The 26,943-nt window shown below is 46.6% G+C and overlaps 1 protein-coding gene across 5 annotated transcripts; it reads right to left on the bottom strand.

The window, feature by feature from the left end:
- Positions 1–1,013: 1,013 nt before the first annotated feature.
- PHC1 (polyhomeotic homolog 1) lies at positions 1,014–19,318 on the bottom strand. 5 transcript variants are annotated; one of them, XM_082072842.1, is made up of 15 exons: positions 19,229–19,318; positions 14,912–15,068; positions 14,193–14,303; positions 12,764–12,841; positions 11,843–11,992; positions 10,742–10,897; positions 9,144–9,642; positions 8,069–8,829; positions 5,870–6,017; positions 5,551–5,759; positions 4,832–4,946; positions 4,135–4,243; positions 3,315–3,465; positions 2,485–2,716; positions 1,014–2,180 (listed from the first exon to the last, which is right to left on the bottom strand). In XM_082072842.1, the coding sequence occupies exons 2-15, from the start codon at positions 15,023–15,025 to the stop codon at positions 2,026–2,028; spliced, it is 2,988 nt and encodes a 995-aa protein (XP_081928968.1). In that variant the 5' UTR covers positions 15,026–15,068; positions 19,229–19,318; the 3' UTR covers positions 1,014–2,025. The 5 variants fall into 5 exon arrangements, 4 of the variants coding, with proteins under 4 accessions (XP_081928968.1, XP_081928969.1, XP_081928967.1 ...); XM_082072843.1 differs by lacking the exon at positions 19,229–19,318 and adding an exon at positions 19,002–19,193 and having other exon boundaries at positions 14,912–15,082; XM_082072841.1 differs by lacking the exon at positions 19,229–19,318 and adding an exon at positions 19,002–19,193.
- Positions 19,319–26,943: the final 7,625 nt, after the last annotated feature.

The following is a 26,943-nucleotide window of genomic DNA, read 5'->3' as shown; positions in this document are numbered from 1 at the left end:
GGGGTTTTGGTTTTGTTTTTTTTCAAATTAAGAACACTGAATGTGAAATGAAGAGAAACTTTCCCATTTGACTGAAATAAAATCTGGTTCTCAGAAGTAGTAAGTAACATAGCTAAACAGAAGTTTTACCACACCCAGCCTGCTGAGGATAAAATGGTTTAAGGGCAGCCTACCTCTGTGGATTGCAGTTAAGAGATTCTAGCCTACCCCTTCCCTGCCCACACATGACACCAGACCAAATACTGTTATCATGGTGAAAGCAGGGGCAGTTTCCTTTGAGCCTATTTTGATTCAAGAAGCCTCAGAAGTCTTCACTCATAGGAACAGAGATGTCATTAAAGTGAGATTCAGCAGTGAAGACTAAGCAGCTGCTGCTATGTTTTATCCATCTTCTAAGCACTTTCCAACTTCTCTTTTTCTACCATGGATCAATCAAGAGCCCATTACAAAGATATCTGTTTTCTAGCCTATGCTATTAGGCCTTCTCTCATGCCACTGCAGCCTTCCTCCAACAGTACAGTCTTATGTTTTACTCAAATATTCACATGAAAACTCTGAAAACAGAAAACCTGAGACACATGGTTTATAAATCATCTTTCTTTTCAGGTATTTGGCTCCATGGGGTACTTAGCTCTTCATGCTTTGTGGAATTTCTTCACATTTTTTACTTGTTTTAAGCAGAGGTGCTTCTGGAAGAGAACTCAGCCCAGTCTTTCACCTTTGCCAAACTGGTTACAAAACTTCAGAATACCACATTTGGTCCTTTTAAAAACAACAAAAAAAGCCCCCAACCAAACAAAAAAACACACCAAAAAACACCCAAACCTGGGGGGGGCTGAAAGGGAGGGACTCAGCCTATAACATAATTCTCCCCCTTAGAAAGGAGAAGTAGTGTTAAAGGATCAGTATTCAGTTGTTGGAGGGTATGTTTTTGTTTGCCTTTTCTTTTTTTTACCTGAGGAAGAAAAAGATTTGTTTTACAACAACAACAACAAGGAGCCTGACAAACGAGATACAATCCTGCCAACTTTAACTTTTACCCATAAGCTCTCCTGAGGGCAATGAATAAAGACACAAAAGTAATACAAATTGATAAGAGAAAAAAAAGAAAAAAAAACACACCCAAACAAAAAACAACACAACCCAGCCACTTTTATGAAGGGCCTTGGCGCTTCTGGAGGCTGCTTTGGATCTGGAAATTATGCCCTAGCACAATGGGGAGACAAACCTAGTGCTGCAGAGTTCTGTAATGCAATACAATCCCCCTCCCTTTCACTTGTCCGTCACCTTGTCATAACTACTCAGCATAAATCCTCTGACCAGTTCAGAGAGAAGCATCTGGAGTGAATAGCTGCCACAACACTTCGTCTTCACTCTGCATTTCTACAGCAGACAGTAAAGCTCTGGCAGCTCCTTTTGCCACGGGCATTCAGGTTTGGTGTGCATGCTAACAGCTATTAAACCCAGTTCATGAACAGCATTGGTAATTTTTGAAGAGTGGAACAGCAGCAATCGCTTTTGCTTTAATTCTTGTATGTCCACTTCTGTCACTTGGAATTCACTAGTTCCCCTTCTTAAATGCCCCAAGTACAGCTGCTCCCAATGTCTTGTGTGGGGCCAGCTCTTCCTATGTCTCAAGTTCTGGCACAGCAACATTCAAAACTAAGATCTAGCAGACCTGCTGTAGCAAAAATGGGCAAGGGCAGCTCCCTTCCAGAAGTCTGCAGAGACAGAAAGACATCCCCTTCCTGTCTTTATATGGGTTATGGGAGAGGCATATTCAAAAACAGGAAGAAGGAAAGATGTTTCAAGGCCCCAGGTGGGAGTTTTTCTCCCCGTTGTAGCACCATTAAGAAACTAAGACACGGGCTTGTGCATGGCAGTTTCAATCGGTTGAATTCCTTCTCATTCTTGAATGCAAGACCACAGGGGACTGTCCCATTCTTCCCCACCCCAACATGATGCTCCAGAGCTGGCAGCTGCCCTGAAGTCAGAGCAAAAGTGAGACCTCTGGCTTCAGAGCTGTTAGGTCTCCTTAAGGACATTGATCTTGGCACAGATCTTAAGAGCTGGTCCCAGCTTGATGTTCATGGCACTCATGAGGTGTTCCTCCTTCAGAAGCAACAGGGCCTGGCCATCAATTTCCTGTGACCGAAACTCCTCCGCAATCTCCTGGCACCCTGTGAAACCAAAAATCAGCACTGAGAAACAGATGTACCCTGGGCACTACCCTTGTTCCCACTCTTCAGACCTCTGGCAGGTACAGAAAAAGGAAGCTAGGAATCTAATCAACCCCCCTCCCCACTCTACAGGCTGCCTGAGAAGTTACAAGTCATCCATCTGTATGACCTACTCCAATTCAGAAACATGTGCAAAAGTACAATAAAAGAACTAGGTACCACTGACACCACTTTCCAGAAACAGAGGCAAAACTTTCCCCATGCTACTGGATCACAGGAGTGCAGGAGAGGATCTTAACTTCACCTTGCAGTGATGCAATGAACTCATACACTTCCTCCACACTCCAACGACTGGGATTGCTGGACAGGAAGACTGGGTTGATGCCATGTAGATCTGGGGTAGGTGGGGCCATACTAGAGTTTGCCAAGTCCCTCTCTCCATGACTGGCCCTTACTGACAGGGGTCCTGGAGATGTAGGGGACAAAGCTTCATCATAGCTGGAGTTATCGGAGCCTCGACTTGAGTCTTCCTGGCCCTACAAGCCCATAGGAAAGAAAAGGTGTTTTGTAATACACTGACAATTTCCAGGTGCAAAACAAGACATTGGGAACAGCAGAAGTTGTCCCAACAGTCTGGGACAACTGTCTCAGGTTGTTGGTCCAGGGGCAGCTGACACAACAGCTCCTTGATGTCAGAAAGAAGACTTTGCTCTTATTTTCCTTCCTCTTCCTTCTCCCCATCCTCCCCCAGTCCATTCCTCTTCCTCACATCAGCTCTGGAGCTCATTCAATTCTTCATAATCACATTCAAATCATTCATGTGGAAGAATGCTAATCAAACAAGAAAAGTGGATTCTTTTCTACCAAGGGTGTCAGTTGGTCTCACTCACTGAGACCTCTGAGACACATATGACAGCAAATACAGAGTGAACAGAGCAAGTACAAACATGGATCCACTTTTTCTAGCCAATGAGCAATTAGAACAGCTTACTGTGCCTTGTGTAACAACTGTATCAATGTGCACTTGGCACATCCTGTTCCACTCCGTCCACTATAAGAAAGTGGTACATCCAGCAGTGACAACTTTTACACTGAGGTCTGCCGCAACAGAGGCAGACAGGACTATGTCCTTACCCTGTGGCGCTTGCCCTGGATCTTTGTTCGAGCAATTTCAGAGCTGCTGCGCCGTGATCCCCGTCGCCGCACCCGGGCATAGTTAGCTTCCTGGAATTCCTTCATCTTCTTTCTCTGCAGCCGAAACTGATGGCTGCAGCTTACATTGTACCTCAATTAAACAGAAGCAGAGAAGCAGTTATGAAACAGCAACTACCTGAACCTACTGCTTCTCCTGGCTCTACATGGGGATAAAACTCCTCTTTTTAACATCATCATTTTAACATCTTTTTAACATTTGTTCCTTCTAAGACTTCCCCTTGGAAGGAAACAGTCCAAACTTCTGACACAAGCAATATTTGGACACCAGAGTCTTGATCTAACATCTGAAGGGTCAATTAAGTTATTCCCCTAAGGGGAAAAAACCCCCATGCAAGCACTCTGCTATCAACAGGAGGCAGCAATGGCTAGTATAACTACTGCTGAGGTTTTTTCCCCGGTGCCCCCTTGTGTCTTTGTCTAGTACCAGTGCAGCAGATACCTACCAGTATGCACTTGTTTAGTCATTCACATGTACATTTGACTGAAGAGTGGTTCTTTGGAGCTCAAGAACTTCCCTCTTTCCATTTCATTTTCTAAGCAAGTCAGAAATCCTGTTTACACTCAAGACCACATCCACCTCTCCACACCTAGAAGCATTCACAAATCATCTCTGTGGCCAGTGCATCCCAACAAGGGAGGATCAGATGTACTGAAGTGTTGTACACTACCTGGAAGAAGGGCACCTGCCCAGTTCCAGGGAATGTATAGTCAGAGAAAAGGAAGATTGTCTTGCTGTTACCTTTTAGCACAGGTCATGGAACAAAACCTCTTGGAGCCACGGAACTGGGTTGCTGGGGCATACTTCCCACAGTATTCACACTTCAGCAAGTTTGCCTTCTTATCAAGCTCTGGTGAGACAAAGATACACACCAGTTGATGATCTGAACTGAAACAGATCACACACAATTATTCCCCATTCCACTACTCTTCTTCTGAGCACACAGATTCCAAGCACTACTCTCTAGTGAATCTATTAAACAGCTAGCTTGGGGAAGAAGCTGGGAGAAGAGAGGCAGAAGCTCTGCTAAATGGGACCCCTGGATATTGAACAGAGCAGTTTATTTCTCCTTGTCAGTACTGTTTTGCCAAACAAGGAAAAAATAGCATATCCCTCATGTCTTACAAGGCTGTGGAAAAAATCTCCATCACTGCACTCTGCTGCGTCCACACATCTTTCACATTCATTAGAGACAGGTACAACTCAGATTCTCCTGCTTACTATTCACACAGGGTATGTTAGATCATATTAACAACAAAAAAGTATTGTATTCTGGCACTCAAGAAAAAGAGATCCTAGGTCCATAGCTTGAGTCTCTAAGGAGTTATCAGGAAGGCAAAAAGGGATTCAAGTCCCTCATGCATAAAGTTAGTAATGCAGTATCAGAGAGCAGAATTTTTCAGTAACACTAGCTAGGCCTCCTGGTGCTGAAACTTACCCCCAGAAGCACTATCCCCTTCCAGAGAATTACTGGACAGGTTTTCACTCTGGCCAGAAGGAGCCTCTCCCTGCAGCTGTTTCTCAGATTCTTTCAGCAGCTGAGAACAACCCACCTGGACAGGAAGAGAAAGAGCTGGGCCCATCAGTAAAAGATTCTCTGTGTCCACCACCCTCTGCAACATATATGACACTCATACCTTATTACAGCTCAGAAAAAATAGCCCTGCCTACCAGGGAAGGAGTTGCTGGACAAAGTTATTGCTCCTTCCTGACTCACAGGCTTGGAGGTTCATTCACAGATCACAAGGTACTATCTGCCTTGAATATCATGCAATTCCATGTAACTGCATTTTCCCTTACTTGCTTTAACTTCACTTGCTGCTTGTTCAAAATGCAGTGCATCTTTCCCTCACTGAAAATCAGAGAGAAGAACCTTGTTACAATTCATGCATGAAGTATCGCTTTAAGGACTAGTGGAGAAAACTGTCCCTGTCACACTTATTTTACTCCTTCCAACCCATTCTCTTTCATGCCACCACTTAATGCCTTGTTTCATGCATGACACCTCCCCCCTTTCCCGTCCTCTTCACTGTCTGTGTCTCAGGCTAAAAATACTGACTTGGAACATAGGGAAAGAAACTCCTGCCTAAAGACAGAAACCCACTACCCCCCCAAGAGAGCGCTACACCTCCTTCCTCCACAGCAAAGAATCCCTACCGGAAAGGGCTCTGCTCCTTCCTGGATGACAAAGCCTTCAATGATGTGTGTGAGTATCTGGGGCTTGACGATGGCTTGCGGGGGTTTGGAGTCTCCAATATGACGTGACACCATTGCCAGGTTAGGGGTGGGAGCAGAGGTGGGGGTGATTGATGTTCCTTCACTTGAGGTGGTATTTGGGATTGCAGTGGCAGCAGGATCAGATTTATCTGGAATATTAACAGCATAAGTGTCAGTAACCTTTGCTCCATCTACTTCAAATGGAATATGAGATCAGATCATTAGTACATACAAGCAGAGCTCTCTTTTGTAACCTCACCTCCAAGGCCACTCTTGTCCTCCATGTTTTTGGGACTGTCTGTCACAGGAGAGGACCTGACAGGCAGGAGTGCAGTGACACTGGGTGACTCCTCCTTTTCCTCCTCTGACTCTGCCTTGCGCTTTACTGCTAAGGTCTGAGACTTGCCCTGCGTGAATAAAAAGGAACACGTAAGCAGGGGCCCCAAAGCAAAGGGCGAGACGGACTGAAGGCAAAAGGAAGATGCATCCTGACCCATCACACTTCAGCTCCAGTCTGGTTCCTTCTCCTGGAAATACCTCTAGCTGCCTCACAGTACATACCTCTATTTAAGAGCATTTGCCGATCAAGGAGCAAAGCTTCATGTATCAACATGAATGGGGACATTGATACAATACCAAGACACAGTGTGAGCCTCAAGGGATTATTCCAGGAAGAAAGAAATGGAATGGCAGTCACCCAGCAGTTTCCAAACAGGCTTTTGGCTAGATCAGATGAGTTTCAATAAAGGAGAGTCAAAACAGTAGGGGAAACATGTTGGATGGGAGCAGAATTGTCCCCTCACTCTAGCAATCAGACAAATCATGCGACACCTTCCTGAAGAAGCAGCCAGAGTTTAGAAACAGTCTTAGCTAAGGATATCTGAGCTGGCAAAGTGCTGCTGTCTCAGGAAATTAAGCAGGCTCTAGCTGGACAACTCACAGCAGCCAGGCTGAGGCCTGTGGAACATGAGCCATCTTTGCTTTCCTCGGCATAGCCTGTTGCTAGGGGATTCTCTGAGGCCCAGAGTCAGTGGCTGGTGTCACACAGCAAAGGGTCTCTGACCCAGAGGTATCCACCTAGTGAGAAGAGGTTCAGTCTTCATGGCCCACTCAGCTCTCATCTCTCCTGAGAGAGACCACAAAGAGGTGAGTTATTGTTTGTATTTGAATTACGTGGCAAGGTTTTGGTAGCATGGAGGTCGCAGCTGTGACTTCTGTGAGAAGACACCAGAAGCTTACCCACATGTCTGACAGGGCCAGTTCCAGTGAGCTCCAGGACAAACTCGTTACTGGCCAAAGCTGAGTCCATCAGCAATGCTGGTAGCAACCTTTGTGATATTTAAGAAGGGGAAAAAAACTGCAACAGAAGCTGGGAGAGAGCAGTGACAAATAGCCCTGCAGACACAAGGTCAGTGAGGAAGGTGGGCAGGAGGTGCTCCAGGCACGGGAACAGAGATTCCCCAGCAGCCTGTGGGGCAGCCCATGGAGGTCCATGGTGGAGCAGAGATCCACTACAGATGTTGGAGGACTCTATGCCAGAGCAGGTGGATACCCAAAGGAGGCTGTGACCCCGTGGAGAGCTTGCACTGGAGCAGGCCCCTGGCAGGACCTCTGACCCTGTGGAGGACCCACACTGGAGCAGTCTGTTCCTGAAGGACTGCACCCTGTGGAAGGGAGCCACAGTGGGCCAGTTCATTACGAACCCCCAGCCTGTGGGAAGGGCCCACATTAGAGAAGTTCAAGAAGGAATGTATCCTATGGGAGGGACTCCATGCTCCAGCAAGAGAAAAGTGTGAGGAAAGAAGGAGCAGCAGAGACAAAACATCATGAACTGACCACAACTGTCATTCCCCATCAGCCTCCCACTCAGTGGTAGGAGACAGAAGATCTGGGAGTGACGTTGAGCCCATGAAGAAGGGCAAGAGGTGTTTTTTAGATTTGTTCTTATTTCCCATTATTCCACTCTGATTAATTGGCAATAAATTTAATTAATTTCCCTAAATTGAGCTTATTTTGCCCATTATGGTAATTGGTAAGTGATCTGCCTGTTCTTATCTCAAGCCAGAAGATTTTGGTTGTATTTTATTTCCCATCCGGTTGTGAAAGGGGAGTGATAGAGAAGCTTGGTGGTCACCCAGCAACCAGCCAAGGTCAACCTACCACATTGTTATATGTGATATTTAGTACATGATGTGAACACCTGTCCCATTTGGGGCAATGTCTAAGTCTCAACTATTTACTTCATGTGAGCCTTTGAATGACAATGTGGAAGAGAAATGCTTGTAGTCAGTAACCCCCCAAGGGTTGGACTGGAATTAGTGTTTCTGAGAGGAAAAAGTCTCCACATGACTTTACCCAAACCCCCTACCCACTGACCTGGGCCTGGATGGCGATTGGTGCCCTAGGAATGAAAAAATAAAATCCGTATGCTATTCTCCTTCTCAACGGTATCACTTACTGGCAACTGGACAGACTGCATGTAGAATGCTGCTGGCATCTGAGCCACGACTGGAGAGGAGGCTGGGCTCTTTACCATGTGGGCTGTGCCTTGAACTTGTGCCAAATTCACCCCTGTGGTGAGAGGAGGAGCTTCCTGTGATGATGCTGAAGATGAAGATGATGACGGGGGAGCAGCATGGGCTTGGGAAACAGGCTGGACCACGGCTGGCATTCCCCGGGATGTCGGCACTGCTGCAGCAATCTGAGCCAAACCAAGTGCTTGGGCTTGGCCTGAGCCCTGCTGCCGAGTACCCACCACCTGTACTGGGATGTGTGGTGGAGGCTGCTGTGCTGCTGACATTTTGGCAGGCCCAAGCTGAGGTGGTTTGATAGGGGTGACCAGAGATTTTGACTGAATTGGAACAGGTGACTTGGTGGCTGGCTGGCAAGGACTGTCCTGCTGGAGCTGCACAGGCTGTGGCTGGGACTGCAACATAGGTTGTACCACAAGCGTCTGAGCCTGCTGCTGGTTTTGAGGTGGAGCCTGCTGCTGCAGAGGTTGAGTTTGCTGCTGCTGTTGGGTCAGAGATGGTGCTTGCTGCTGTTGCTGCTGTTGGGCCAGCTGGAGATGGGTGGCTGTGTGGAGAAGCTGGGACTGGCGGTGCTGGAACTGCTGCTGGTGATGAATGGCAATCTGCTGCTGGATCACCACCTGCTTCTGCAGGTGTATCTGCTGCTGCTGCTGGATCAGTGAGTGTGGCTGGATCTGTGTATATGTGGCTATACAAACAGAGTAGAAAAACAGGAGAGCACAAAAGTTAGCAACAATACGGCTGGGAACAACAACAACAGGCAGCCACTGCACTGGTTTGAGTTATTAAGCTCCAAGATGACTGACAGCTTACTGTCAGAGGACATGTGGGACTAAATTAACTTCTCATGCTAACAGAGAAGGATAAGCCCTAGAAATCAGCCTCTGGGAGTGCAGAGGCTGGGAGGTGAGTTGGGAAACCTCTCGCCAGTGGGCTTTCAAATGGCACTCTCTTGCGAAAGGCCAGTGGGCTCGAAGAGAAGTTCCACAGGTCCACACTTACCTGAACTGATCAACGTCTGGCTGGGCGCTGGTGTAGCAGTCCTGGTCAGGTTCATACCCACTGTTTGCTGTCCGCTGCTGTCCATTTCGCCCTTCTTTGTGGCTGCATTCTCTGTCTCCGTCTGGCTTCCCTGGCTGACAGTCACGGCCTGGGCAGCTGCTACCGGTAATGGCTGAACCACCCCTGTGCCTTTCCTTTGGCAACTGCCAGCGGTGCCTGCCGACGAGGTCTGGCTCAATCCTGTCGAGGTCTGGCTCCCACTGCTTGCCACCACGCCCCCAGAGACACCATTGCTGCCAACAGCCCCTTGGCTCAAGTTGAGGGACTGGCCTGCGCTGCCAGAGGAGGCCTGAGCCACTGCCAAGGTCTGGCCCGTGCTTGTGGCCTGTGGTAAGCCCGAAGCCTGGGAGCTTCCTGGCAGAGCTGCCTTCTGAGCAGAGCCTTGGAGCTGGGCATTAGTGGCTGAGGTCTGCTGGCTCCTCACAGCCAAGTTCTGCACCTAGAAACACGTATACAAAACAGAATCCATTTGCTTTAGGTAGGTTACTTGCTGCAAGTTTTGTAGAGAACACAAGCAACACAGTCTACTGGGATGCAGGCTTCAGTCAACACTTCAAATCTCATGTGGGGAGCTGAATAAAACTGCAGGGCAAACTCAGGTGCGGCCTTCTCCAGGAAACATGTTATCCTAAACTCCCTCCTGCCCCATCTCTGATGGAAGTTAAAGATCTCATGGCACTTTCTGAAGAGCACATGAGGACACCACCATTCTCTGAAGCATGGGGCAGTCTTCAGATCTGCCTGCCATGCCCTTGCATTGGGAGGATCCAGTTTAGCACAGCACTAAAAGCCCTGAGATACCCTTTTTAAAGGCCAGTCATTTGTTTTCAATTTTTGTGCGACCTGCCTCCTCCCTCTGTGCAGGGCTTCCCACTCAGGAGGCCCATGGCCTGCAGCTCTTCTGATTTCACTAATTCCTCTGCATTTCGATCTATGTTTACTCCCACTCCAAATGCAGTGCTATCTTCAAGTCTGATTGTGGCTGACTTTCCTTCAAAGAAAGGGTTCCATACAAGAAAAATATGAAGTAACTGTAAATTCCAGTAATGATTGAGATAGGACAAAGAAAATGGGAAGTCATGGCAGCTCCCTGACCTGGAGAATTATTTATAGATTAATGCAAGAGCTAAGACACTATGGGCTGTTTGGTCTTTGGCATCCTTAAAACAACAAACCAACTGGGTGAACGAATACTGCTGCTGGCCAAGACTCTTCATTGCCGAGTAACTGAGAACTGGACATAGAACTCAACAATTCTTTTCACATAAGGACAATTGAGAAACTCTGAAGACAGGATTGATCCAGCCTGTGGCTCACTCCCAAAATTATAAGCAGAAATGAATCCCATCGCCGGAGGCAAAAAGCAAACATGAAAAAAATGGTGGCAAGAGAGAACAGAATCTCCTGCTTGCACAGGAACATAGGATGGGGATAAGATAGAGCTAATCTGCTACACAGGGGTGGCTGGGGCAAAGACCAGAATGTGAGGTGATGGAGAGCAGGGGAAGGGGAGGACTCTGGGAAGGGGTGTCACTGACCTGGTCTGTGTCTGCATGGACCCCAGGAGACTGAGTGGGTGGTACCTCCTGCTGGACAGCGGCCACAGCCCCGTTGGGCATCAGGATGAGTTGGGAGGCAAGAGGCACATTGCGGCCCAAGGTCCGGTTTACCTGCAACAGGTTCCCCAGCTGTGGCTGTTGAGGGAGGGTCAGGTGATATGGAATGAAAGGAACGGAGGAGAAGAGAAAAAGAAAAGACAGCGAACCACAAGCAAACAGATTACAAAGCAATACTGGGCTGCAATGTCACACACTGCAAAAACCCAACCCTCCCTGCACTGTAACACTGAACATAACCCTCAGGAGCAAGAAACTGGGAACAATTTCCTTACAGAAACAGCACTCTTCTATCTAACATGGGCCTGGGCCAACTCCTCCATACTGGCCAAGGCTGGCTAAAAGACTGAGGTATCATAGAATTTTCAGACATATATCCCGGGCTGTTTGAGAAACAGTGATAACCAAGACCAGGGTTGCTTGAAAAGAAGGAATTCCAATCTGTATCTAAATCAACTGAGACACTGAAAATATTTTTTGAGTAGGTAACCAAACCCCAGACTGACTGTAGTCAAACCTAATGTTTTCTATTTAGCAGCCCTTCAAACCAATTAAAAGGATTACACATTTGCTCATGTTGATTTGTTTCTAGACTTAGTTGAATTCTTACTTAGGTTCCAGAGCCCAGTAGTAGTAGAAGAAAGTAATTTACCATATATATTCTAAAATTGAACCAGAAGAATAGCTTTATTTCTGTGAACTATATTGAAGTCTAGGACATACATTTCACATTTAAACTCTAGTGGGAAGTGCCATGGGATCTTTAACATCTATGCAAAGCAGAGACAAACACAGTTCTTGATGATCTCACCTGACCCACACAATACAAAGATCATTTACCCTCAAAAGCTGAGCCCAGAGTCAAACTTGTGGTTTCAGAGATAGGAGCTTCCCCACCTGAATTTAAAATATAGTGCATCATCCTTAAAGCTAGAGTTAGTTCGAAGGTGTTGGTAATCCCTAGCAGTGAAACACTGAAGTGGGGTTTGTGGTCAGGACGCATTTCGCATACACAGCTCTTACCCGGAGATACATCTGGGCCTGCGACTGGTTGAGAGGTGGTGAGGTGGCATTCCCAAGGAGCACAGACTGCGTCAGGGTTGTGGCACTGGGAGAACTCACACTCTGTGACCGACTGATCAACTGAGCAGCTGATGTGGTGGCTAGGTTGATCTTAAAACAGAGAAAAGCCCCAAATCATATAGGAAGTGACAGAGGCAAAGAAATAAGTACAAATTCACTTACTGGGGTAGAGCCAGAACAGACATTTTACACTTTTTTCCTGTATCCCACAGGGGAACAAGAAGAAAAAAGTTCTTGTCTTAAGGGGTGGTGCAATCTAAACTAGCCACAGCCCTAGATGCTAATCTCATTTGTATGCTGAGCCCATGTATCACTGTTAGCATGCAACTGTAATAAGAAATTCAAAAGAAATACATCATTTTCTCCAGCCTCCCAAGTAAAGGAAAAAACAAGCCACAAGGTAATCTCTACCCTACCAGCTCACCTACTCATTGAACAAATCCCAGTTCCTCAATACTCACTACAAAACCAGACTCACTCTCATTCAACAAAGTACTACTTTGCCCAAGAAAAAAAGAGCATTCCCTTCCAAGCTGTCCATGACTCCTTCTCTTCCTTAAAAATTCCAGTCCTTTCCTAATCTATGATGATGTATCCCCAGAGCCTCAGCAAAGATAGATCAGTGTTGAACTTTCCAGCTAAGAGGCCTCTCCCACTCAGAGACTTTCTCTGGTCTCCTCAACGGCCATCAACAATGATAGCACCCCAAATCCCCAAAGTTGTCTTCATCTTGTGTATTCCCAGCATTCTTAAAGCTGTGCTTCCCTGGCTGCCTGCCTTCCTGAAAAACAAAGAGGAGAAAGAACAGGGCAAGGGGTGGGAGGGAGGCTTTGATATGTGTGTGAGGGAGCAGTTACTTACTGAGGGCTGGGTGGTGGTGGTCTGTTGTGGGGTGCTGGTGTTGGGGGAGCTGGCCTGTCTACTGGCTGCAATTGTAGCCTGCAAGAGAGATTGACAGAGAAATAAGTACCTGGAACTAGCTTTTCAATCCAGTCCAAATATTTGGCTTTGTCACAACACCTAGTGCCAAATCATCTTCTGTTCCTGAGAACAGGAGCACAATCTGTCTACCACAAATCCCTGCCATGCCCTACAAATTCAGTGCAGCAAGGTACCTCCTCTTCTCCAGCCAGTTCAGTCCTATATAATACCCAAGGCAGTGGACAAGAGACCATTATAGTGCATGACCTCAAGTCCTTCCACTCACGGGTAGACACGTCACTGGTGCCCCAGCTTGTCATGCTACATACTACAACCCTCATCCCGACACTGCAATCCACTCTGTCAAAACGCAGATATTCCCCCCAATATTAGCAATTGCTGGGTTAATTACGCAGTTTAGTAACAATGTAATGATAGAATTCCAAGTAATACGTTTTGGATTACAGCACATATGGTTCACGGAGAAATGTAAATATTGTTAGATGTTTTTTTTTTCTCCCTCTATGTTCCCATGAGTATTACACTGTAGAAGTTTAGTTAGTTTTATAACTAAGATTTGTGTGAAACTGGTGAGATTATTCTATTCCCTCTATGCTATAAAACTGCAGGTAAGAACTTGAGAACAACTAAATCGTGGACTAACAGCCAATGAGCACAGTGGCTGATGGAGATGTTGTTACACAGACAGAACTGTATTCACATCACACATAATGCATCTTCAACTGATGATAAGGTTTGCAGGTAAGGAATGTTGCTAAGGAAAAAAAACAAATTGCTCAACAGTTAGGTATCATAAAATATCTGGATTTGTATAAACATATCTCAGTTAAAGAAACACCTTCCTGCCTGGACAAAATCTACCTCAGATCCTTCTTGATAGCAACAGATAAAGAAAACATGGGCTACTAAGTTTCAAGACGTAAAATTCAGAGGATACAGCCTGAAATCTCATGCACACAAGGCTATGTTTATTCTCAGAGAAATAACAATCCATTATTCACTTTAAGACAGTGTTTAAGTGTCACTGCATCCACTGCTGACTTAACCACCCATGTTTTATTTAAAGAAGGCACAAGGACTAGTCACATGCTTCTGAAGTGCAAGCTTCCTTACGGAGATGCCAAATTACATATTCCCCTGCTCTGTACATGAAAACCAAACAAATATTTGCATCAAATTTCCAGTTTACTAGCTGTTTGTATTAGCTTTAAACAATGTGTTTAGGGACTTATTGTTTAATCATGGATCAGAAGGACCTTGGTATGCAAGTCACTGTATGAAGAGAGCATCTCTGGAACTTCCTCAGGGAACAATCCAGTTCCTCTCCTTCTGCCCCTTGGCAACTCACCTGCTGGACAGCAGCCAGGCTGTGAAGCTGGGCACTGTTAAGCTGCTGCTGGAGCATAAATTGATGAAAGTACTGGGCTGCATTGGGCTGTCTCTGGAGTGCCTGCAGGGCCTAGAGAAAGAGGAAAACCCAATTGTTTAAAATAGCATGCCCTTGAAATGACTAGAAAGCAAATAAGAAAGAAATAACAGCCCTGAGACCCCATGAAAAAAAAGCTAAGTCACTAGATTAGCACATCAAAATACATAGTATAGCTACAAATTTGGTAGCAGACTGAATCACAGCTATATTCCAGGACAGCAGGAAGTATGCCTGTAAGTCTTTAATAAACTCCAGGAATTTGGGGATGTTTGTGCTCAAGAAGTCAGGGAAGAGTTTTAGTACAGTATGTATATGGAGGATATGTGTATATAGAGGAACTGGGATGATAAACTGAATTAATTGCTCTAGAACAGCATGCTAAAAATCAATGTGTTGAATCACAGCACAGATTAAATCTAAGAGACTGAACACTGGAGGAGTAACCTATAAAAAATGAAGCACTGTATCAGGCTACAGGAACTAAAGATTGAGCCTAGCACAAGAATTTATAAATCTGAACACAACAGTCCTTCAAGTATGCTCCCACCCTGACACATGATAACACAGAGACACACAACAGGGCTCACCACCACATTCCACTGATGTACATCCCATACCAGAACATAACTGCATCTCACCTGCACTGCCTGTCGCTCATAGAGAGACATCTGTGATATCTGAGGACGGGTGCTTCCTCCAGAGCTGGAGCTCCCACTGGTGGAGCTGGAGTTCTGCTCACTTTCGGTCTCCATGGTGACAGGATCCCAGGAGCTCAGGCTGAGACAGACTCCAGATCTACATCAAGAGAACTGGAAACTAAGTCAGGCTAAAGAAAGAACCAGACCATATTTCACTGCATTACACAGCTTTTTTACTGGAATATCCCAGTACCAGGCTCCTTGCACAGATTTGCTACATCACGGGGGTCTGGGGATAACAGGGGTCCAAAATCACTCAGAAATTATCCTCACAGTTATTACCACAGTCACAAAGGTAACATACAAATTCTCATATTTTTATTGCCATGCTACAGTTGGAAGCTACAGCATCCTGAATTCTTAAAAAGGCAGCAGTGAAGGAGCAGCTGCAGCTCATTCAGACAATCATTTGGTTACAGACCTGGCCATCTCTCCTTCAAGGCTAGTGAACTGAGGTGAATTGCACTGTGATTCCCCATCTCCTACTGCACTTTGGCAACTTCTGATCCTCTTCCTCCACTCCAACAAGAGGTATAATATAATTATCCCACAACTCTGCTGCCCTACTGCAGATACACCAACTCAGTCCCTCCTCCTTGCAGTTTAGCCCCAGCTCTCGATCACTTTTTTCTATCTCTGATCACATGGACTTTCTTGCTACTTGTTTTTCCTGACAGATTGTAACTTGAATATTAGACTGGAGGCTGGTATCTGTGATGGTGAGTTCCTTTCAGGAGGAACAAAGTCAGAAGAAGAGTGGATGGCAACTAGCAACACTTGTGAGGGGGAAGCTGCTGAAGAGGTCATGCAGAGCCAGAGAGATCTTCTAGCAGCAGAAAGATGAGTTGCAGTGAACAACAGGACTAAGAAAGGACTGGAGAAAACTTTCATTAGCCAAGAGGAAGAGAAGTGAGACTGAAGAGAGCACTTAGTAGAAGAGTAACACATTAGGTTGATCATGGAGTTTCCTGCAGCAAGAAACATGGGCTACATAGGGGGTAATGGTAGGAGGGATTAGAGTCAGAAAAGGGAAAGTACAAAACTGATGATTCAACAGAATTGCACTTAAATAAAAAAAAAAAAAAAAGCCTTTTTAGAAGGATAGCGCTTCATGTAACATTAAAAAAAAAGCAGCTTCTGGTAGTCTCAATATCACTGACAGCCTGTTTGTTTCCAAAACACCAGACAGCTCCCCTGCAACCTATTTAAGAGACCTCTAAATGAGACCCCTAGGGTTCCAGGACCCCGCAGTACCAACACAGCTCCTGTATCTCAACCTTTTCAAATCCAGAGATTTCGAGCTTCACAGCCTTCAGGAAACGTAACTTTTTCCAGGTGCGTAAACAAACAGACCAGCACAGCAGAGAAAGAGCCAACTAGACAACTTTTTAAATTCTGGAATGGTGTTCAGGGCAGCAGATGACTTTAAAGTAGGGCAACAGCATTAATGCCGCAGAGGATGGATGGTTAAATCAGGGAACTGCTGCTCCTCAAAACCTGCAAAAATATGTAATTGACAAGCAGATTCCTGCTGCTCAAGTTCTGGCTTCCCCAGAAATCTTTTCCTCTGCCCTCAAGTCCTGCCCAGGCATCTCCATGCTAATCCAGCACTGGCTTCCTGCACTGCTTCAGCAGTGGCTCTGCAGTCATCATCTCCTCAAGTGAGACACACACCCTCCCAACTGGCTGCTACTGCCTTGAGGCACAACTCTGTAACATCTAGGAGCAGCTGGTCAATAAGCCTACCTAGAACATTAAAGCTCTGGAGAAGACAATTGCCTCAAATATCTTCCCCAGGAGACAGCACCACAAAAAGTAAATGAAGCCTGAAAATAAGTAAATTGAGAAGGGAGAGAATACAGATGTTTTGAAAGAAATAAACTGGTAGATAAATGAAGTACTTCAAATGGGGTTAAAATGCAAGTCATAATGAAGCTATAACACATTACACTAAAAGCTTGGCTACCATTAGGACATACTTTCTGTTCTTTCATCCACCCTCAACCTTCCTGTGCAGGTTCCCCCCAGAATTCACCTTGCTTCTGATGCTCACTAGTTCAGCTTCTTAACTTTGCAGAAAAACTACCCTAAACATCATTTTATGCCAGATCACTGAGTTGAATTAGCTCATTTGTGATGCCACAAGCACCAGCGAGAAAGAAAAGAAGGTAACTAAGGTTCAGCCTAGCTGTAGCACATACCCTTGCCCTCAACAGCTGCACCAGGAGAAATCTTGCTTCCGACTTGGTACTCTGCTCCACCAATCTGTGTTTCCTCATTAAACAGCAGCATTGATTTGTAAGATTTCCAGCATTTTTGAGGGGTCCACATCAACCTAGATCTTCTTAAAATCAGGCCCTAGCACAAACAGAATTGTACTCAAACACTTCTGGGATGAGAGGCATCAAAAATTTTGGTCTCTGTGTAGGCAAAACGCCCTTCGGTAGCATGGATAAATAAGCACACTCTCCTTTTGTGGAAGGGCAGTAAGAATTTTAAGTCGCTCACAGCAAGCAGGGCTATCCAGCAAAACCATTTCCAAACACAAAAATGAAAAGACACTGTGTTTCCCCATGCAAGTTCATTTAAGAATGCAGCTCCATGTTAGTGTAATCTGATCCAAACACAGGCTATTTCCACACAAAATAGCACAGAATTCACCCTCTCCCCTCCTCCAAAAGCATCTTCCAGCACTCTTCTCTTGCAAAAATCTAGTGATCACTGGTCTGTCAGATCACTTTACCCAACTAGCTGCTCCATGAGATGGATAACCTATCAAAAATGATTAAACCATGGCTTTCCCAAAAGATTGAGTTAACCAACCCACTTTGCAAACAATCAGTAGATTCCATCACCCGCCCCCCCCCCCCCCCCGCAAAAAAAAAACAAAACAAACAACCACCACAACACAGGGTAACAATGTGGCCTTTACTGGAAAGTAACCTTTGAACAACAGCTAAATTGGATTAAGCTTAACACAGAACTGCACCCCAAAGAGGCAGACATGGAAAGATACAAAGGCCTATTAACACCATAGCAGGAATGACAGCACAGCAGAAAGGCAGGTCAGGAGAAGGGAGAAAATGAGCTCATACAAGCATGAGAACACAGGCCAGTCCAGAGCCTGACCCACACTGCTGAACTCAGCACACATCAAGAACACCACAGGTGGCCCATCTACAAGTTCCTGACCTTTCTTAAGTGCGAGAGCACAAGAGTCGGGCCAAACATCTACCCTATTCACTGAACACTAGGAGGGAGATAAATAAGTTTTACTTGCCTCACCCTATCCACTCCTTCTGGCATGTGACTGCTGCCTGCAGAACATTTTCTAGCCTTACAACTGGTTTTGTCATTTCATTCCTGAGAAACTCAGTGAACATGATTTGCACAGGTTTGCCGACAGGTTTTAAGGAGAAAAATGAGCAACCAGGACTACAGCAGCCTCCTCACCCTACGAGACAGACTCCAAGCTACCCAAGCAGAGGTATGAAACTGCCGGGACATGCTACCTCTGCTCCGGGATGCTCTGGAGGCAGCAGTACATGCGTCTGTCGAGCAGCGCCAGACCCTCGCACCACCTGTTCCCCACCCCGCCGCCCACCTTTCCCCGTCAACAGGGCCGCAGGCTCCCGGAAGCAGGGGCGGGGGGCAGCGCGGCGGCGGCCCCCCAGGCCGCTGGCAACTCCAGCAGCAAAGTTAAGCCGCCACGGAGCGTGCGGGCGCCCTGCCCACCTGCAACATGTATGTACCGTGCAGGCAGCCCCGCCGCGGCGGGAGGCGGGAACCCGCCGCAGGATGCCACCGCGGGGAGCTGAAGAAAGGCGCGTGTTTCACGCCCGGCCAGCGGCTGGGGGTGCGGCGGCGGCTACTCGGGAGGCGGGAGCAGGGCTGCGAGGGGGAGCAGCTCCCGGCCGCCGGGGCCGGGCCGGGGAGACAATGGCTGCTCCGCCGCCGCTGTCAACTTCCAGCCCAGCCCGCCCCGGCCCCGGGAACTCTCCCCGCCGCAGCCGCCCGGGCCCGGCCTCACCTGCAGCCGCCGCGGCACTGCCCTGCACTGCTCCTGTCCACAGCCGCCGCGCCGCCGGGAGCCCCCGAGGGACCCGCGCTACCAGCGTTACCGGAGCCCCCCGGCCGCCGCCGCCGCCGCCTGACACGCCCCCCCGCGCGGGCAGACAGGCCGGGCCCCGGCCGGGCGGGGCGGGGCGGTGCCCGGGGGGCCCCGTTGTTGGGGGAGGGCGGGGCCGGGGGCGTTACCTGGCGGTGGCTCCCGGTGAGCCCGGCCGGGCCCGGACTGGCAGGCCAGCCCCGAAGGCCCGGCCCGGCGCGGCCGCGCGGGGCGGGGCGGCGGGGGCGGGGCTCACGATCGCGCCTCGCACGGGCCCGTTCCGCCCCCCCGTTTTTCGGTTTGGTTTTTTTTGTGTGTTTTTTTTGTTGTTGTTGGGTTTGGGATTTTTTTTTTGGTTTTGTTTTTTAATCTTGGCCTCTGGAGCTCCCCGACGTTCCGTCACTTCCTACCTCGAGGCGCTTCCGGTCACGTGACCCGCTTCCCGGGGCGCCGCTTGCCGTTGTCCTGGTGACAGCAGCCGGAGCCCGGCGGGACGCGGCGTAGGGACGGGGCCTCGCCGGGGGCTGGGGCCGCCCGGGCCCGCCCCGCTCACCCGCCCGGCCTTGCTGGGGAGGGGCGCTGGGATCCTCGGTCGCGGCCGCCAGCTGGGCCTGCAGGAGAAAGGGACTAATTAATCAAGATGTTCCTGAGCGTCACAGCCCGGCTGTACGGCAGGCGCCAAGGGCTCTTCGCCATTCAGAGTGGGTGCCCTCTGTGCTGAAATACACTTGCGATCGATCCTTCTGGGCATTCGTTAAGCTTGTTGAACATCGGTAGTTTTATGTAGTGTAAGGAACTTTTAACGAAGAACTGTTGTTTTTACATAATTGAGGACCTGACGCCTCACCCCAGCAGGGGGGAAGGACCGAGAGACATCGGACTATGAATCCTTAGTGTAAAACAGTCTCTTCCCGGAATATATACTGATACCTGTATGCATACTGATACCTGCATTTACAAGTTAGTTTAGGGGGAAGGGTAGCCAAAGTACCAGGAATCCATATCTTAAATAGATTGATAAGGGGAGGGTTTTGTATGTAAACTGAGGCAGGCATCGGGTAGTCTGTAAACCCTGAGGTACCCAACCAATGGGGAACAGGGGAAGGAAATTGCAGCCGGGATTTGGGGGGGATATAAGCAGGGGCTTTTTGCCCTATTATGTGTGCCTACCTTTAGGTAGGCACACCTGGTGTTGCAATATCGTTATTGAAAAAAAATTGCTTTGCTGAGACATCCTACCTGATCCTATTATATTTGCAAAATAATCGTTTCCTATATATAGGGTGTAAAATGTTTGTCTTAGTACCTGGAACAAGCTTTGATGAGCAGACACAACACAGTGGTAATAATAGTGCCTCGGGGGTTTCTGTCCAGGTCATGGAGAGCACATGTAGAGGTTCACAGTGGAAACTTGCATAAACAGGGTGAAGAAACCACAGTGGCAGTTTGCTGGCAACTTTCAGAAGAGAGGCTGCACTGTGCAGGCACTTAGACCTTAAGTCCCTTGATCACTCTCCAAGAACATCAGATCTTCTGTCAGTTGCCTGTCTTAGTTAAGATTAGTCAATCAAGGTAAACTTGTTCATTTGTAACAGTAGTGTTGTAGTCAGAATGACTGTTGCTAAGATCAGGAGAAGTGCTCTATCAGATCTGATCAATGGCTCATCTTGATGAGACCCAATGAGTTCCCTTGAAGGATGACAGCTCATGCACCAAGGAAGGGTAGGAAGAAGCAAAAGACAAGCAGAAACTAATCATACTCCATCTATGTGTGCAAGGTGCAGAAGCTCAAGTACTGCTGAGGCTATGAGCATCATAAATTTCCCTGTAAATGACATGACTGAGCTTCATGTTGCAAGACCATTGCATCTGGCTCAGTAACAAAAGTGCTGGGCTATCAGTTCGCAGGAGATCTACTCTCATTGACTCGGAATCACAAAATAGAATTTGCTGCTGCCCAAAAAGCAGCAAAACACACTGTACAGGAGAGTGTTTGGTCTGTTACCATACACACCTGCTCTAAATGTTGGGGATTCTTTTTTAATTCAGATGGAAAAGTGTCTGATTAAAACAAAAACAAACAAAAAGCTGAAAGATGTATTTAAGGCCATTCAAAATAAGCCAAAAGCTCAGATAGTGATCAATGGAACAATGACAAGGCAGGGAACCCAGCCAACTAATCCCTGTGAATCAACCACTACTTAAACCCCTCAACGACTGGATGAACGACTAAACCAATTATCCCTGTTGCAAAGCCCGCTGAAGTGGATTCAAGGGAGGAAACCCTCAGTGGCATCCATGCAAATGAAGGGGAACTACTGCAATAAAGAGGCTTTAGGACTTACTGGGGTGTACTTCGAGGCTGCTGATATTATTGTCTCCCATAACACCTGCAGTAGGTTCTTAGAGTATACGTTTTGTGTTTGTTTTAAATGCATTACAAACTACTTTTATCATATGCCCCTAGTCTGCCATGGAAAGATTTGCTGAAGAACAGTTTTCCATTCCCTTCATCCACTGCCTTCATTATTTTTGTAAATCTCAGTTCCCCATCTAGTAACTAGATTCTGCTAATACTGCTCACCGAATGGTGAAATCCCAGCATTTTCAGTGTCTCTTCATGAAGCACTATTGAGGCTCATGCTACAATTTGTGAGAATGGCTTACAGGGTCTGTCTGGAAACCTGTCAAGCACTATGTATAAATACAAGCCAGGATTAATTTCATAGGTGGCATCACTTGATGCAGACCTTCCCAGCTCCAGGCTTAGCCAGAAGAAACCCATTTTCTTTCCAGTTACGGGGAGTTTTTTGTTTGGTTGAGTTTTTTTGTGTGTTCTTTTTTTGTTTGTTTGTTTTGTTTGTTTGTGGGGGTTTTTTGTTTTCCCATTACAACCCTTTGAAGCAAAGGAGTTTTGCTGGAAAAACAGCATCTTACAGAGCAAGCCACGGAGCGATGGCGACATTCAGTGGCCTTGGTGGAAAAGTGCACCTTTTGATTTCAACTTTTTTTGCAATCGGGAAGATAGCGATAGCAAATGGACCTCATACACAGGTAAATAAACAGCACTGCTGAGCGTGAAGATGAGTCTGCATACTGTGCCGTACAAATTCATATAGTACTAGCATATACATGGATGTCTAGCCTGTGTATCAGCATTTGCCTTCTTTACCACACTCAATTTCTTGCTTCCGTCTGGAAGCAAGACCATCACCTCCAGGTACTGCAGAAGGAAAACTTGTGGTGGAAAAAACTTTTGTGAAAACTCTTGTGTTGGGGAAGACTGGAGTTTTCATGCACAATGTCAGGGAACAGGGCATCTTGTAATGTATTCAGCCTCAGCCACCAAGAACTAATGCTTAGATCTATAGCACAGAGGTGCAAGGGGAGCCAGAAATCTGATTTACAGCCACCTCCAAGCCTGGAATGTCTTCCTTCTCAGAGAAGAGGTTGACATCATTCCCAGTTTACTAGAACATATAATTGGGATAGGCCTATCTTGCAGTTTCTGCAAAGTACTTCTTGCAGGCTGCCCAGATCTCTGCTTTTGGTATCCACACCTTCACATATACGGACACCAGCCCATCTGCAGCCTCAACACACCACTAGATCTCAACTAGCACTAGATTCTGCTAGCCCTGGCCCCCCTGACCCATCACTATCTCCAGAAGGAAGCTGAACAGATGATCATAGCAACCGCAGGGTCTAATTTCCATTTTCTCCTGATTCTGAGCAAAAGCTCATCTGTGTGTGCTAAGTCCTGCTCTGACCTTGCCAGCCCCGCATTTGATACAAGTCTTGATATACCACCACCTCTCCCATACCCCTGTCCTACACTTTATTTCCGGCATGACTGATCCTAGTGTGAATCTGCACTTCCTACCATTAGAAGGTTTCTCGAAGTCTGCAAACTGAGAAAGCAGAGAGACTGCAACCACATCTCCTTATCTTTATTTCCCGTCCCTCAAAAAAACAGGTCAGTGCATGCCAAACTGCCTTTCTGCTCCCTGCAGCAATTGGGAAGTTGGAATACATAAAGGGAACATCAGAATGCTGTATAGGTGCGTGAGGAGCCAGCATGAGGGGTCAATTACCTGCCATACCCTGAAGGCACCCTTCTCCTCTCCACTGTCTTTAAGATGTTAATTGCATATGAAAGGAAAACCGGGTCAACAAGTAAAAGCTGATACATATCAGTCTACTTACAAATGTTACTGGCCCTGGCCATTAAGACAATATCAGCTGTACTGCTTGTCAATATAAGAGACTGTGGGGAAAAGACCACTGTGTGGCAAACCATACAACACAAGAAGTAACAAGCTTTAGACTTTTCTCAGGAAGGAAGGCTCTTTGAATGTCAAAGGTAAGCCACATTCCAGGGCCTCTACCCTTAAGCTGAAACAACCACATTCACAAAGCATGCTTGGATTTCCAATTGCCTCAAGGCCATCTGGGCAATCAAGACCCATATCTGTGGTGAGGTGATGGGAAGAAGTCTGCTGGATATCTGCTACTTGTACCCCAGCTTTGCTTATACATAGCAAAGGTTCCTTTCTTGGACTGGAAAACATTTCCTATGGGTGTCATCAAGGACAGGGAGCACCCTTTCTACTGTCAGCAGAGCTGAACAAGCTTCAGATTGCCCACCCAGCACAGGCTAGTCACTTACCCTATTCCCTGAAGTTTGCTCCAAGATACAAAGACATTACTGACTTCTAATGTACACTCCTGTTTTAAGGAAGCTTGTGACACAGCAGCTCTTTTACAGCCCTCTGGTTTGACAGCTTCCTCAGCCCCTCATATATGTAGCTGAACAACATTGATCTGATTCGAAACAAAAACCTGGAAACATCTGTTTGCATTCATATTTCACATACTTCATTTCCTGTAAAACAGACCTTTGACGCATGTCCATTTAGAGGCAGGAGAGCCTGACTCATGGTCACACTGAGCACACTGAGTTACAGCCTTCAGTTTTAATTTATAACCTCCCTATCTGAAGTTCAACCTGATTAGAGGACCTTCCTCCTGAAGCTCATTCAGTCCAGCCCAAATACCCAGTGGAAGAAACTTGCCTAGAAGGCAAGTGGGAGATGGTGGGTACCACTTTGCTCCCTTGTTCTTTCCTGTCCATTGGCAGAGCACCATCGAACAGTACTCATTGACTCCCATGAATGTCTTGGGAAGGAACAATGCTAGGGGAATGCTCCATGGAGGCTCCTTCCAGTTCCTTCATACTTTTGCTTGCTTGAACTCAGCCCTGTCCTCTTTTTGTATCAGTTGTCCACAGAAACACTTAGTTCCTCATGCTTCTTAGCCACTGCTGTCAGAGTTTTATTTTCCTTTTTTCCTGTCCCTACTGGACAACCCCAAGACCAATGATGAGTAGGGAAAGGATTGACTCTGCCCACTGTATGGACAGATCACTCTGAATGGTCAGAAAAAAATAGATGTACAGTCCTCTTGCAAGCTGTGGGAATCAGTCAAAAGGATCCCTGAAACAACCCTGCTGGTCACATGATTTCCTTGACTTTATATTCCTTTTCCCCCCTTTTTCTCTCCTACGTACTTCCTCTTTAGAAGCATCATCAGCTCCCAAACACACAGCCCACCTTGTTAAATTTTTCTCCATTGTTTCCAGTCTCGTTGACTATATGGCTTTACATCATATTTATGGCATGACTGTCTGGTAACTTCTTCCTTGATAATTAGCTCTATAAAACCAGTACGCATTTTTCTTATCTGGTGTCGCACCTTTTTGTGTACTGCCTTGCTAATGGAGTGCACATCCTGATGAGCCATGTGCATACAATCTACCTCTGTGTGTGTTGCATCCTATGATTCCTCAGATTATTATCTTTTTCTAGTAGTCTCACAGATAAGATTAGACTTCTAGGTTAATGTCTTTACAGGATGGGACTGGGTATTGCCAGAGTTTAAACATGCACAGTGTTGAATGACCCATCCGGAAGGCCTGAGCATGGGTAGCTGAAATGGGAAAACTGAACCCAGTTTTATGGGAGGCAGTCATGTGAGTCAAAGTCCAAGACAGGGAGATGAACAAAGAAAACAGGAAGGGCCATGCATTGCTATTATATGTGCATTTCTCCAAAAAGAAGAGGGGTAGAAAAGGAAAATGTTACCACAAATCACACCTGTAGAGACAGTCATTTCTGATTGTTTACAGAAAAAAAAAAAAAAAAAGAGCACTGAGTAGTGGTACATGATATAAAAGATGATAGTAAAAATGGTGTAGTTAGGACAGAACTTAAATGTGGAATGCCTGGGAACACAAAGCAAACAAAAAAAGGGAGAGGTGACAATGAAAAGGACACCAACTGCAGAAATGTACACTATTCGTGAAAAACTTCCTTGCCCAAAGGGGATACGGAGAAATACAAAGTAAAAAATGGAGTAAGAGAAGACAAAAGCAGAACAGAAAACAAGAGGAAGAATAAGCAAGGGTCTTGCACAGGTGGGAAAGAGGCATACATAGTAGACAGGAGGTTGAGGTCAACTAGGTAAAGACAGATTTGCTGACCATTAAACTGAAAAGGAAAGAAATATTGGAATGGACAGAATGCTTGGGCAGGCAGAAAATTTTGGAAGAGTCAGGGACCATTTGGGGAACAAAAATTCTTGGGATAAGCAGCGCTGGCAGCAGTTGAGGCAGGTCACGTGGGCAATGGGGACTGGGACCTGGGGTTACAGCGTGTGCAGTGGAAGAGCAGGACAGTGTGAAGGCGAAGCAAAGAACCAGGAATAATTTCTTCTCAGTTCTATGCAGGGAATCAAAAGGAATACCACTGGGCAGAGGAGAGAGTGTGCCAGCAGCAGGGGGTGGGCTGTTGCCTTCACAGGAGTGTTTGTGGGTCTCAGAGCAGGAGACACCCTGAGAGAGAGAGGAACTTGGTGATAGAGGGAAGGAGAAGATGAGGCATGTGAGAACAGGAGGGAAAGGGTTGGGGGAAGTTGGAGTGCAGGGTGCTGGTGGAGGCACAGACACTGAGACCAGACAGAGGTCTTGGGGCAGCTTAGCAACCAGGGCTGTGAAAGGAGGAGACTAACCACATTGGCAGGGATGGCTATAGGCTGGGTGAGGCAAGGTCTTGTCTTGCCCTTGGGTTCCCCAACACCTACAGCTCCATCCCAATGTCACCACACACCCATGAGGGCTCTATCTCTCTTCTTCATCCTACATCCCCACATGGCCCACCTAACCCTAGTCCCCAACCTCTCCCTCTCCTCCTTTCTCCTCATTCCCCCCGCTCTGCTGCAGGATCCCAACTTCCAAGAGGGAGGGGGAGAGAGAGAGGTTTGTTCCAGTGTCAGAACTGATTAGTTTTAGTGAGGTAAGGGGAATTTCCACTGTTATGTTTTTGTTTGTTTGGTTGGTTGTTGTTGGTTTGGGTTGGGTTTGCTTTTTTTTTTTTAACTTTGGTTTGTTTGGTTTGTTTGTTTTTTCTGTTTGGTTGGTTTATATGGCGCTGTTCAGAATACCTAAAAGTATTACCAAGGAATGTCCCATTCTTTCTCAGTCTGTGATGCTGCTATATCCCACTGTTCCTACTCTTCAGTTGTGACAGAAAGATGGTCCACAGGGCCATGTAGTGAAATTTCTTTTTTTTTTTGCTTGGAGTTTGGTTGCAGACAGACTGTTGTGTTAACTCAGCTGAGAAGGTAGCTCAGAGATAAGACTTGGGGTGGAGAGGAATACTTATGCCAATATGGTGATCAAAAGCGAAGTATGTAACCATGACCTAGGTAATATTTCTCTCTTTTTCAGACATTAAAATCTGTTCGGATTTCATGAAGTGTCAAGTCATCACCTTCTTTCCACATACTTTATTTCACTTCATCTTGA

This window comes from Streptopelia decaocto (assembly GCF_964273445.1).
Source record: "Streptopelia decaocto genome assembly, chromosome: 1".
In the NCBI taxonomy this organism is placed as follows: Eukaryota; Metazoa; Chordata; class Aves; order Columbiformes; family Columbidae; genus Streptopelia; species Streptopelia decaocto.
Note: the sequence above shows the minus strand (reverse complement) of the source record. Positions and strands in the feature narration are given on the sequence as shown.